Source organism: Carcharodon carcharias, chromosome 3, assembly GCF_017639515.1.
Source record: "Carcharodon carcharias isolate sCarCar2 chromosome 3, sCarCar2.pri, whole genome shotgun sequence".
In the NCBI taxonomy this organism is placed as follows: domain Eukaryota; kingdom Metazoa; phylum Chordata; class Chondrichthyes; order Lamniformes; family Lamnidae; genus Carcharodon; species Carcharodon carcharias.
In genome coordinates this window covers 159,188,957-159,201,816 of record NC_054469.1, presented here as the reverse complement: position 1 = coordinate 159,201,816, position 12,860 = coordinate 159,188,957, and the positions used below count along the sequence as shown (strand labels likewise).

The 12,860-nt window shown below is 45.0% G+C and overlaps 1 protein-coding gene across 1 annotated transcript in view; it reads right to left on the bottom strand.

Moving 5' to 3' along the window:
* Positions 1-12,860, bottom strand: part of dnah5 (dynein, axonemal, heavy chain 5) — a 428,506-nt gene that overhangs the window by 365,968 nt on the left and 49,678 nt on the right. Inside the window, exons 9-10 of the mRNA XM_041183995.1 lie at positions 8,811-8,918; positions 8,436-8,558 (exon numbers count right to left, since the gene is read on the bottom strand). Of these exons, the coding sequence (XP_041039929.1) occupies positions 8,436-8,558; positions 8,811-8,918 (231 nt within the window). The remainder of the gene's footprint in view (positions 1-8,435; positions 8,559-8,810; positions 8,919-12,860) is intronic.

Sequence of the window (12,860 nt, the reverse complement as noted above, 5' to 3'; positions counted from 1 at the left end):
GAACCAGTCTCCCCCATGGTTCAAGCTAACAGTGCAGCTTTGCAGCGTGGGTTGGAATGCCTGCGCCTGAGTTGAAAGCACAGCATGCAGTCCAGTGGGCAAAGCTGCCGCCAATCAGTCGGGTGGAGTGGGGAGAAGGAAGGTAGATTTTCGGGCAGCCATGAAGCGCCCTAATCTCTGGCTATCCAAGTGGTGGCTGGCATGCTCCAGGGTGCATTAAGGGGCTCTGATGTTTGTGTTTAACATTTATGCTTGTTTGTAAGAGGACATTTTAGTTAAAAAGAAATGCTACGTAACAAAGCCTGCCAGTAGGGTGTGCTAAGTCCCGGATGTGTTTCCTTCTGGTCTAGAAAAAGAATAAAGGAACCTTCCGGTTTTACACAGGAAGCCAGTGTTCAGAGGCAGGTGTACGTGTGCTTGTTTCCTAAATTTTTAAGAAGTGACAAAACACTTCAAATGGTGACAAGGATGAGATCATCGTTATTAGGGGCGTTAGAGGCTTTTAATCCAACTACTGTGGACTTTATAGTTTATGTTGAGCAAATGGAACAGTTTTTTATTGCGAATGAGATTGAAGGGGAAAAGCAGGCTTCAGTATCTCTTACAATCAACGGAATGAAAAATTTCACTTTACTGAGAAATCTCATTGCTCCTGACAAGCCAGCAGATAGAAACTTTAAAGAGCTTATGAACGTTTTGAAAAAGCACCTCGATCCCAGACCAACAATTATCAGGTTTCACCGGAGAAAACAGTATGAGCATCAGTTTCCCAGTTCCTGGCTGAGTTGAGAAAATTATCGGAACGTTGTGACCTTAAATGTTACCTGGAGGAAGCTTTGCGTGATCACTTGGCTTGTGGACTAAGAAATGATTCAGCCTAAATTGTTAGCAGAGCAAGAGTTGACACTGAAGAAAGTCTTAAAGATTGCAAGAAGCATAGAAATAGCAGAGAAACAAGCTGGAGATTTGAAAGTGCATTCTAACAATGCTAAAGTTAAAATAGTAAGTCAGGGAATACTCATTTCCAAACATGTTACCACTGTAATGGAAAAGGGCATAATGCAGAGGCCTGTAAGTGGAAAACCGCTGATTGTCACTACTGTGGAGAAAAAGGACACATACAGCATGCATGTAGATCAAAGACTGATCACAGTACAGCAGTACTGCCAAGGAGAGAACACACAGACAAGTCATGCTTGAAAATAAATAGACAGTTTAAAAAGACGCATTACTTGGAAAAACAAACGTAGAGTCCAGACAAGACAGAAAGTGAATCTAACAGCGACAATGCAGAAGAGCAATTGTACTGCATTCAGTCTGATCTGAAACTAGATGAAACTAGTTGGCATTGCCTTAAATGGTAAAATGGTTGAAATGGAGGTTGACACAGGAGCATCTGTTTCTATTGCTCCAGAGAAGACATGGGAGAAAATTTTCAAGAAATGACCATTGGAGAAAACCCTCCTCCAGCTTAGCACCCACGCTGGTGAGCCTGTAAATATACATGGAAAAATGTCAGTTCAAGCTAAATATGGAGATCAAATAGCAAAGTTGCCACATATCATTGTGAAAGGGGATCGTCCATTGCTTATGGGCAGGGACTGACTAAAAGAAATTCGGCTAGGCTGGAATAAAATAAATAAAGTGCGTTGCAACCCCATATTGCAGTCCTTGTTAGACAAGCATACTGATGTCTTCACAGGTCTTGGAGTTATTAAAGACATTGAAGCCAAACTTGCTGTGAAGGCCGAAGCTTCTCCAAGGTTCTTCAAACCATGTCCAGTTCCCTACTCAACTTGACAGAAAATCGAGCAAGAACTACAACGACTTGAAAGTTTTCAGAAAATTGAGAAAGTTGATTATGCAGAGTAGGCAGCTCCAATAGTCCCAGTAATGAAGAATGATGGGACTATATACGCGGTGACTATAAAATCACCATTAATCCTTTCCTGGAAGTGCATCAGTATCTGCTACTGAAAATTGAGGACCTGTTCACTGCTCTGAATAGAGGCGAATTATTCGCAAAGCTTGACCTATCACAGGCATTTTTGTAAATACAGTTGCGTGAAGATTCCAGGAAGTATACAACCATCAGCACACACACAGGTCTGTATCAATACAAAAGACGACCACTTGGAATCACATCGTCACCAGCCTTATTCCAGCAGGCCATGGATAAAATATTGCAGGGCCTCCCTGGTGTAAACTGCTTCCAAGGCTCATCACCAGGAAAAACCTCTCAACTCATTTAGAGAACCTAGGCAGGGTCCTGTGTAGACTGAAAAAATATGCCATCCGCATATTCAATTCAAATCAATTCAAATGCTCATTCCTGAAGCCCTCAGTGGAGTACCTGGGAGAAGTGATCGATGAAACTGGACTCTCAACCTCACCCAGCGTGTCCTGCATAAATAGAGACAGGGAGAGTGTAAGTAAGACAGCTGCCAGGCCAGATGATAAGTATGCCTGGCATGTGTGGGTGGTGAGTGGTCCCATGGACAGGATGAAGACAATGAAGGTGTGTGTGAGGGAGCGAATGGTGATGTCCCTTGAAACTGGCAGTGAGTGAGGGCCCTGTGTACCCTGTGGATGTGCGATGGGTTTGTGACTGTGTGAGTTGAGAGTGATTAGAAGAGTGACTTACCCTGGCAGAACGGAGGAGATCCTTCATCTTCGTGTGGCACTGGGTAGCTATCCTTTTTTGGAGTGTTCTGGCGCTGACCACCACTGCCATCACCTCCCAAACCAGATTAGTGAGGTTGCTGCCCATCTTGTGACATTGTTTTACCCGCCGGCCACAATGGTAGCTTTTCTCGCCATGTTGTCATAAACTGGCCACATTGATTATGCATTCCTGGGAAACACACCGTTTCTATGGCGGGTAGGCTCTCATTTGCCCGCCTTGTCATCACTTCATCACGCCGGGTGCCAACGTTGTTTTACCCGCCCATTACCACACTTAGTGCAAATCTGGGACGATTCCACCAAAAGTGAGCGCTATCTCTGTTTTATGAGGGAATCTCTCATAGAAATCTGCCACATCTTGCAGGCAGGCCTGCAGCCTCAAAGCAGGGCAAAGGCATTGTGAGTGACAGTGAGGGTGACTGTGGCATTGAATTTCTTTGCATTGGGATCCTGCCAGGCAAGAGCAGATGACATTAGTAACATCTCCCAGTTTGCCACTTAAGGGAGATTACTGATGCTTTTTGTGCTGGGAGAAGGGAATACATTGTGTTCTCTCTAACCAAGCAGGCAGGGCATGCAGATGGCTTTGTCAGGATAACAGGCTTTTCCATGGTGCAGGGTGTCACTGATTGCTCACATACAACTTTGCTGGCATCACATCTAAATGCTGAGATCCACCACAACTACAAAGTGAAAGTGCAGTTGGTGATTGGGTGATTGCCTGCTATCTTGGCAGCACTCACAATACATTTATTGTGCACTGCTCTGCTGTTCCCTCAATATTTGAACAACCATGTCAAATCAGAAGTGGCTGCTAGGCGACAAGTACTTAACACATGGCCCATGATTCTAGTTCTTAACCCAACCATGTGTGGCCAGCATGGGTATCATGAGAGCCATGTTGCCACATGAAACGTCATGGAGCAACTTATTAGGATGCACAAACAATGATTCCACCGCCTGGACAGCTCTGCAGGAGGCGTGTAGTACTCAACGGACTATGTGTCCCCATTCATTGTGGTCTTCTGCGTCTTGCTCAACATTGCCATCCTGAGGGCACAGCCCTTGTCACCAGGGATACAGTGACCAGCTCTGCAGCAGGAGGAAGATGAGGAAGAGAAGAAGGCAGAAAGGAAGAGGGAACCAATACTTCCCTTTTCCAGTCAGACTGTCTGTAAATGCCTCATTTAACTACAGTTCCACTGAACAAAACCCCAAATCCCCATTCTGCATCAGTCATGAATGTCTTACTATCACTCTTTCACTGGCCATCACAGTGTCATCTTGACCACAATGCTCACATAAAAACAACCTCAAAACAACCACTGCAAACAAATTTTATTCAACAACACATCTAATGCTACATAAGATATTCAACTAATTAACCTTGTGCATTTTGCTTCGTGCTTGCCTTGTGGCTGCCTTTGCCTGGTCTTATGCTCCTATGCTCTGAAACCCAAGCAGCTGCAGCATGGTGGAACACTACGGAGTTTGAGTGGGGCAGTGGTCTTGCAGGACAACCTCCAGCAGCTCTGGCCCTAAAAGGCCCAGCTTTGCAACATCTCAGTAAGGGTGATAGCAGTCTGGGCTGGCTGGCTCAAAGGCAGTTGCCTTAGTGGCAGTGGTGGAAGGGTGAACGTTCTCAACCTGAGAAAGGACAGCAGGATTCTGGCCCAAAGAGCCACTACCATTCTAGTACAAAAGCAAAATACTGCGGATGCTGGAAATCTGAAATAAAAACAGAAAATGCTGGTAAAACTCAGCAGGTATGACAGCATCTGTGGAGAGAGAAACAGAGTTAACAGAGTCTGTTTGACTCTTCTTCAGAGTTAAAAAAAACTACTACCATTCTCCTGGGGCAACCCCTCAGTTATCCCCGTAATCTATTGAAGGACAGATTACTGAACTACTGTGACACCTTGCAAGCCCCTTTTCAGCACTGGTATCTGCTGACATGATGGCAACAGTCTGAATCTGCACGGACACAAATTGCACTTGCATAGCAATAAGCTGACATTTCATGGCCTCAGTCCGAACTTCCACTGCAGTATTCAGAAATTGGTGGCTTCTACTTGTGCAAGGGAGCATTGTATGAGGGAAGGGGCAGGAAAAGAAATAGATGCAAGTTTACATCAGGTTATATATCAGGAGGTATTGTGGGATGAAGCAAAGTGAAATGTGAGAAGGTGGACTAGGTAGAAACACACCATCATATTCAATGGTTTCAGACTTGGCATTGCCACAGCCTCAATCATGGCCAGCACTGTCTCCTCCATGGGGGTGAGGATGTGCAGCTACGCTTGTCCATGGATATGTGTCGCCTTGTCCTGCAAGTGAGAGGAAAGTGTATCAGTGAGGGTGGTGCAATGTGTTTAGGTGATGTGCCTATCATGGTAAACCAGCTGGTAGTATGTGCAAGATGAGAGTTGTGGGTATGAAGTTTGCAGCCATGCTAAGTGTGTGCAAGCAGGTGGTGAGACTATCAACATGAAGTATGAGTCATGATTGATAAAGATTGTTGGTAGTCTTGGTGAGGCAGGGAGGTGTTTTGGTGAATAGAACACTGTGAATGGAGCAGTGTGTGAGGCTAGTGATTCACTTGTAAGAATATGTTATGTGAAGGTGAACTCACTAGCCTCGACCACACGTGCGAGGTCATTGAACTTGTACTGCACCCAAAATCTCAGAGCTAGACTTCTTGCATTCACAGCAATGGCAATCTGCCCCAAATGTCTTCTCAGTGTCTGTCTCTTCTGGCCTCTTGAGGTTATTGGATTCATCTCCTCCTGTCCACCGTCTGCATCAAGGCCTCCCAGGCTACATGAGAGAACTTGGAACACACACACTGCCCTGTTGTGCCATTTTCACGCTTCTTCCTGGCAGCATTTTATGAACCAATGAAACCCATCAGGTGGGTGGCCCATAAAATTCCCTGGGTGGCCTTCCCACCGCCTACCCATCCGCCCCCAATGTTTCTGCAATTTTACAAGTGGGAGGGCAGGCAAGGCCTAGGACAGCTCATCAGCTCTTGCCGCAATTGACGCGCTTGTGTGGACAATTTATGGCCACTTAAGGGCTATTTCCTGCCCAGTCATAAATCTGAGGCTGGCAGGAGGAAATCATTGGGGGGGAGGTGTAGGAAGCCCAACAGATTACTCAGGCAGGTGCCTCCCTCAAGGGCCCCATTTCCAAATCGGGGGCCATGACCAAGGTCTGGACCCCCAACCCCGAGTGCTCCCTACACCACTGACCTTTCTAACCACCCACGCCCCCCCCCAGCCCAGCCGTGAGACACCCACACATTGACCCAATCCTGGGGCTCCTGACATTTAGACTCATGGACTGCATGTAGTTCCAGCAGCAGCTACCAGTCCCGGGTCTACAGAGCTACCAGCCATTTAGATGGCCAGCAGCTCACTGAGGCGAAACTTCCTCTACAGAGCTTCAAATAGTCGCAGGGCAGCCGATACCAACAGGGATGTGTGCTCCACCGACATTTTCCATAGCGGGGTGGTAACCCGCCAACTAAAAATCCTGCTTCCTGTTCAGAGACTCTTACCCAGCTACATCCAGTACCTGCTCCAGCCTGAATGCACCTCCCCTTTAAGAGCTGCGGACTAGCTTTAAGTAGTATAGGTTTTTTTTAAGTAATGTTCGCCCTGCAAAACTTGGCCTCTGCTGAGGTGTGCAGCAGTGCGCTGAGTCCTGGGCTGCATGCTATTATCATTTAAATTGGCAGGCAGTACAAAGTTTGTTTGTTGCATCAAAAACAAATGGGCGCAAGTTAATCGCACATCGTGATCCCCCTGCCATTTGCAAACCTTCCACTTATGGTGTTAACACATACATTTAAACATAAATATCTACTTACCAGACAATACAGATGCCATTAAATGCCCTACCTAACACACTCCCACATGGAGCTTCACCTACTAAAAGCACACAGAGGCCCAGATCATCTGGTCAGTGGCGGGGCAGGTAGGCTAAAGTCTTTACACCTTCTGGTGCTGGCTCCAGTTTAAATCAGTGACAAACAGAGTTGGGTGTTCAAGGAGCAAGTACAATTCCAGCGAAGCCATACCACGCTTATCATCATGAACTTGAAGGCACCTATCTTAAGATCTATCTTCAGCTCATTGACTTACACAGTTTTTAAATGGACCCGTCAACCTCTGAAATTGCATATCCCCACCCCCCGACAATGTTTAACATCCCCTCATCTCCAAACAATGTCCACCCCCTCAACCCCTGACAATGCTCATCCCTCCTTCAACTACCGACAATGCTCATCCTCCATCACACCCACACAGTACTCAAAACCGCTCCCCTAACATTGTTCATGCCCCTCCCTCACTACCAAAATATTTCATTCCCTCACCTTACCCCTCACTCCTCCAACATTGTTCAGCACCCTCCCTCATCCCTGAGAGTGCTCAACCCCTCCCCTGACATTATACACTTCCTCCCTCACTCCCAACATTGTTCATCCTTCACCCCCTCATCCCCCAACATCATTCACCATCCTCCCTCACTCCTAACAGTGCTCATCCCCTGCCCCGGTATTGTTCACCCCTTACCCCCTCACCTCCTGACATTGTTCATTGCCCTCCCTCATCTCCGACAATGCACTCCCCCCACAACCAATAATCCTATCTCCTCCTTCGCCATTGACATTGATTACCCCTTTCCTCACCTCGATATTGTTTACTCCCTCCCTCATTCCCCGTCACCACTCATCGCCTAGCTATGCTGACTTTTCAGACATAAGCCAGACAGGAGCCAGGGATTCCAGAAGGTGAGTCGAGAGGGGGGGGGGGGGGGAGTGCTGTTGGGAGAGGGGGCGGAGTGCAGTCGGGAGAGGAGGGCAGAGCGCTGTCAGGAGAGGGGGCGGAACACTGTCGGGAGAGGGGGCAGAGCGGTGTCAGTAGAAGGAGGGCAATGCTGTCGGGAGAGGGAGGGCAACACTGTTGGGAGAGGGAGGGGAACACTCTTGGCTAAGGGGTGAGCACTCTCAACATTGTCAGGAAGTGTCTGATCATTGTCTGGCAGTGGGGGCGGAGTGTTCAATATTGCCAGAAGAGGGTGAACATTGTCGGGTGGGAAGCTGAGCATTGTCAGGAGGCAGAGGGCTAAACATTGTGGGGAGGAGAGGGTGAACATTGTCGGGTGGAGGGGGGGTGGAGGTGGAGGTGGGGGTGGGGTTTCGGGGGTGGGTAGTTCAACATTGACAGAGTTGCCATCATACTAATGTACGATACTTCAGCTGACTTACTTCAAGCCGCACTCCTCAGCAAGCTTTACGTCTGTGAGTAAAAGCTCTAAGTAAAACTAGAGTTAAGTAAGGGCAAACAGCCCAAGTCTACGAGTTTCTGGCCATCTGATCCCACTGTCATTGGGAATCATGCAGCTGACCTGGCAGGGTAAAACCACAATAAGAAGTTTAAACTTCCCGCATAAACACCACGCATGTACATGCACTAGGACTTCCTCAGGGTTCCAAAGCCCATCAGTGACATAAGTTGAGTCATTTGGCGCTCCCTATATCAAAAGATTCAGGCTAATAAAACTGGTGGATGGAAAATCTGTTGAACCCATGGGTTCATGCAACCAAATTTCCAGTACGCACTCCTGGTGTTCCATACCAGAGATGCAAATTTATGAAACAAGTCCAAGTGCTAACCCACCACTATCTAATAGCAATGTTTATTTTGTTATAAACAGTTAAAAGTGCTTTAGGATAGCATTTTTACCTGGTTTAACTGAATGGCAGACTTCAGTTTTTTAACCACCATTTCCTGCGGTTGATCCCAAATTGTAGCTGTCCCATTATTTGATATGTATGCTTTACATGCTGTTATCATCTGATTGGTCACCTGGAAATCAACAAACCAATGTACCATAATTGTACTGTATTCAGTAGGAAAGCAATCAATCAGCCTCACTTATCTAAGTGTTCACATTTCCATATTTTCATGTTTAAGAACAAATCATGCATTGTTTAAAAAAACTATGTGGTATCAATAATGACCACTGGAGTGTTGTTTTATTTATTTTCCCTCTGTATTCTCATTTAAGGAAACTTTAATAATTAAATTATTTTAAAAATTATAATGTTGGCATCATACCTTCACAAACAAAGAAGTAATCTTCTCTGAAGTATTGTAGTAACGGGAGATGCTATGAACCATTCGAATTGCATTGATTAGCCCTGGGATTGCTTCCACCATAGAAACCTGCATTAAAGTTTAATACATAAATTGGTTTAAAACCTTTATATGATCATCAGAATTCCTCTCATTTTGCTTTATAACAGGCTGGATCTTGCTGGAAAAATAATCACATGACAACAATACACACCCTTATTAATTTTAAATGCACAATTATTGCACAAATTCAGACAGCAAGTTCAAGGCAATAAGAGATATGCCATAAATTACAAAACTTCAGAACCTATTTGCATGGTACAAACGACATCTCACTCTTAGATTCCTCAATATTTTTAAGAATTTGCTGGGTTTGCACATTCATTGTCCATTAAACTTTCCACAGAAACTTAGGGCTGATTCTTAGTGCAAATATGTTTGCAACGTGCTTGTCATTAATGCATTGCCAATCAAGCTCTGGGCCAAGAAGGGATTAATTTAAACTGTTCAATCTCATTCCTGCATACAGTAAATTGTTGTTAGAGATTTAAAAAAATGTTAGATTTAAAATTTATAAATTGTTTCCTTATTTTTACTTTCTTAATCCAGAGACAGTAAGTAAAAGAATGATATGGAAAACATAGAAAACCTATGATACTAGGATGATACAGTGAGGTTCCTGACGACTGGTACTAGGACCACTGCTTTTTGCGATATATATATTAACGACCTATGTTAATTGTAACAATTGAGATTAAGTATATACAGATGGAGGGCATTGTTTAGATGGTTAATTGAGCACATATAAGGAGTACTTACTGACACAGGGGGGTGGAAGGGGGCCAGAGCCAGAAAATGCAGGATGTTGTTCAAAACTCCATTGACTTTGGCAGGGCCAGAAGATTCTGCTGGTGAGAGTGGTGTAAAATTCCACCCAGGGTCTGAGTCAAGCTAGGATGTATCTGCCTGTAATAATTCACCCTGTGAGTACATCTATAAAGATTGACCCCAGTTTCTTCATTCATCGATTAGCCACCAGAAGAATAACAGCCAAGACTTTGTGCACGTGGCATAATTTCAAAATATGCAGATGACACAAAACTTGGAAGTATTGTGAACTGAGGAGGATGGTTGAGAGACTTCAAGAGGACATTGACAGGCTGGTGGAATAGGTGGACATGTGGCAGTTGAAATTTAATTCAGTGTTGTGCAAAGTGATGATTTTGATATGAAGAATGAGGAGAGGCTATATAAAATAAAGGTGCATTTCTAAATGAGGTGCAGGAACAGGCAGAATTGGAAATTTGTGTGTAGAATCATTGAAGGTGGTAGGACAGGTTGAGAAAAAGGCATGGGGAAATTGTGGGTTTGTAAATAGAAACATCGGGTAGTAATTTGCAATCCTAGCGCAGGGCCAAAGTGGGTCAGGTGGGAGAATAAAATGGCAGCCGAAGCATGGATCCGGGATTTCTGCACCCATTTCCGATGCAAACCATTTTCATCAATGCAAGAAAGGGGGTGGGTCAGGAGCCCACAAGCAGCAGAGGGACATCAGGTGCACGGTTACATTGATTGCTGAACTAGTAACTCGGCATTTTGATGGCATTGGGTGGGTTTCAGAAGGCTTTCTAAATCATGGCAGTAAGTGGAGTCAGGAAAAGAATGGGAAGGGCGGAAAAGTCTGGCAGGTGTGCAAATAAGTGGAACTTTGCTGTAAAGCGAGTAGAAAAGGCCCGGGAAAGGCGCTGGAGTAGCATGGGTTTGGTGGGGGGGGAGCGATTGGTGTGGAGCAGGCAGGGGGTGTTTCGAGCCAACTCAGGGTTTGCTCAAAAATCTGCCATCAAAGGAGCATCAGGACATTTAAACAGGCGTGCAGAAGTTCTACCCCAAGTAAGGAAGTCTGCCACATGACATGGGTGCAGCTCCCTCCCATCTATAGCGATTGAGGCATTGCAGTGGCAGTATTGCATGCCATAAGGAAGAGTCACCAGGCAGTAATAGGTCGAACATCAAAAGCCAAGGACAAATAATAGGACTCAAGAATACCCTGAGCACAGGGTCTACCTGAATAGGCTTTAAATGTCTAAGTGCCAGTGCAGAAGGAGTCTTTAACCATCCACGGAAATACTGACTGACAACTGTCATGATGAAAAGTCAATTACGGCCATGAATTACTCACATGCCTATTGAATTTTTTAAAGGAAGACCTGTGTGTTTTTAAAGGAATACAAGCAAGGACAAGATGGCCGATAATGTAAATTGACCACTTTTTGGAAAAATTCCACATGGATTATACCGATAGACCTGTCCTGGGAGAATATGGCACGTGGCACCTGTAAAGGTGTCATGGCCTTCTTCAAGCAGAGGCTCTTAAAAGGGAGATGGGAAAGATGCAAAAGACTGAACTTTAATCTCCGATGGTTGCAGTGACAAAAGACCAATTACCAATCTCAGCAGTCATCTAAAATCCATTTCCTGCTGATTCATATCTCAGAATGTGTAAAATGGTTGGAGATCAAAGAAAACAGAGTCTGGGCACAAGACATCGTTTTTTCCCCCATACAGGGAAAATGGGTTAAAAGGCTAGCTTCATCACAGTGCAGTGTGTGCTAGTATGTTGGTGTGCTCTGTGTGTGACAGGAAGAAGATGGCCAACTAGTCACTCCTGCAGATGCAGGCAAAGTCTGTCTCTTTCTCTCTTTGTTGCTGGAGACAAGGCTCAGCAAAAGCCACAATCAAAAAGGAAATCTTCAGCTAACCTGCAGAACCAAATATCTCCAAACCCACAGCAAAACTGCCAAAGTTAGCTCTATCCAATTTAACAGCCACAACATATCACCATCTACGTCTCATGGACAAGCCAAAGGCTGATTTGTATATCTTTTTTAACTTTTATTTGGACTCTTAATTTCTCATTTCTGATCTGCGTATATGTGCTATGTATTTTTATTGGGTTTTGAATAACTAATAAACTTATTCTTTCTTTGACTCAAGAAAGCCTGGTTAAATTAGCTTCTTCTAAAATAATAAATACATTTGGAGTGGGAAAAGGTAACGGCTGGGGAAGGAATCCCTTTCAAATTAATCTTGTTGTGACCAACCAAGAGGGTTGAATAAAGAAGGGGAGCCAGCTCATTCCTCCTCACTTGGGAGCATAACAAAATTAGGGTCCCATTCAGGAAGTTAGCAAATTGGGGGACCTTGCCTGGGGACTGGTCATAACACAGCTGTGCCCTCCTTAATGATGAGTTGCCTCCTAGATCATCTCATCAACAGGCCCTACTGGTTGCACTGAAGGTGGTGCTGGCCTTCAACTTCTGCATCTCAGGTTCATTTTAAGGCATGGCTGATGACTTCTGTGGGATCTCTCTGTAGGGTGCTTACTGCTACATTTACACCATCACAGGTGCCCTCTTCATAAGGGTGATTGACTTCACAAGTATCCCCATGGATTCAGTCTCTCATGCACAGAGGACAATGGGTTTTGTTTCAATATCTAGCTTTCCCAAGCCTATGGTGTCATTGACAACACCCATGTGGCCATCAAGGTCCCCATGGACAGCACTGACAGGTTCATAAACAGGAAGGGTTAGCATTCCATCAATGTGTATCGTTATGTGACCATAGAAAGAACTTTCTGCGTGTCTGTATGCTTTCCAGTCTTCTGCCAGAGTACTATTTTACTCAGAGAGTAAACCCTGCCTCAGTGTTTCCACTCCATCCCCTAAGCACATGGGTGAATTCTGGGCAACAAGGATTACCCTCTAAGATGGTGGCTCCTAACACGCACCGAGATGCTCAAACAGAACCCCAGCAGTGGTGCAGCAAGAGTCACCTGTTTACCAACACCTTGACTGAGAAGGCTATCAGCCTGCTCAAGATGAGATTTTGATCTGGGATCTGGGTGTCCTGGTACATGAATCGCAAAAGGTTAGTATGCAAGTAGAGCAAGTGATTCGGAAAGCTAATAGAATTTTATTGTTTATTGCAAGGGGAATTGAATACAAAAATAGGGAGGTTATGCTTCAGTTA